A 1,186-nucleotide genomic window follows, 5' to 3' on the forward strand; every position below is an offset into this window, starting at 1 on the left:
CCAGAGCATCACACCCAGCAACCAGAGCATCACACCCAGCAACCAGAGCATCACACCCAGCAACCAGAGCATCACACCCAGCAACCAGAGCATCAAACCCAGCAACGAGAGCGTGGTGCCCAGCAGCAAGCATGGCGCCCAGCAACCAGAGCATCAAACCCAGCAACCAGAGCGTGGTGCCCAGCAACCAGAGCGTGGTGCCCAGCAACCAGAGTGCGGTGCCCAGCAACCAGAGCGTGGCGCCCAGCAACCAGAGCGTGGCGCCCAGCAACCAGAGCGTGGTGCCCAGCAACCAGAGCATCACACCCAGCAACCAGAGCGTGGTGCCCAGCAACCAGAGCGCGGCGCCCGGCAGCAAGCATGGTGCCCAGCAACCAGAGCGCGGTGCCCAGCTCCTGCTGGGACAGCGCATTCTGAGCGCACCCTGCTCGTTGCACGGAGCTCCCCAGCTCACACAACCACGGCCGCGCACACGGGGGCTCCCTGGGGCTGTGACAACGGGACGGCACCCGGAGGTGCCGTGGCGAGCAGCCCCGCCGCCTTACCCTTGTTGTTATAGACGTCTAGGTAATTAGGCGCAGAGAAGATGGTGATTAACGAGGGGAAGCCCGTGGTCTGGCTCTTCCTGTACATTCGGTACCTGGGGATGAAGGGCAGTGGTGAGGCCCGGAGCCTCGGGACCGCGCAGCACCCGGGCGCCCAGCGCGCCCGCACCTACCCCGCGTCCTGGGCTTCGTGAGCGCGGATTACAGAGAGCAGACTGTTGTTCTGCAAAAAATCACAAACTGCAGGATAACTGCAAAACAAAAGCCACACGTGGGTTAGCCAGCACGCGGCACGGCTCGCAGCCCGGCGCCGCCTCGGGCGGGACGGATCACATCCCACGGCAACGGGGGGTGGCAAAGCGTCCCACGGGACGGCCCCGGCGCCGCGCTCCCCGGCCAGCAGCTCCTCGGCAATGCTGCTCTTTGTATTCCCCACAGCTCCCAGCGCTGCCACCACCCCCTCTCCCCCCCCCCCCGGGACACATTGGCACAAGGAGAGAGGAAACCTCCTGGTCCGTGCAGGATGGGAGGGAACGGCCTCACACCGCATGGGGGGGGTCGGGTTGGATAAGTATGTCAGAAGGAGCTGGGGGGTTTGGGGGTCACCAGGCATTGGAATGGGATGCCCGCCTTGGGGGGGG

At 65.3% G+C, this 1,186-nt stretch overlaps 1 protein-coding gene across 1 annotated transcript in view; it reads right to left on the reverse strand.

Moving 5' to 3' along the window:
* Nucleotides 1-545: 545 nt before the first annotated feature.
* LOC110391318 (serine/threonine-protein phosphatase 2B catalytic subunit gamma isoform) overlaps nucleotides 546-1,186 on the reverse strand; it is a gene marked incomplete at both ends in the record, with an annotated part of 13,514 nt that continues 12,873 nt past the window's right edge. Inside the window, 2 exon segments of the mRNA XM_021383139.1 lie at nucleotides 546-640; nucleotides 719-796. Of these exon segments, the coding sequence (XP_021238814.1) occupies nucleotides 546-640; nucleotides 719-796 (173 nt within the window).

The sequence above is a fragment of the Numida meleagris genome, unplaced genomic scaffold (genome assembly GCF_002078875.1).
Source record: "Numida meleagris isolate 19003 breed g44 Domestic line unplaced genomic scaffold, NumMel1.0 unplaced_Scaffold348, whole genome shotgun sequence".
NCBI classification, from domain to species: domain Eukaryota; kingdom Metazoa; phylum Chordata; class Aves; order Galliformes; family Numididae; genus Numida; species Numida meleagris.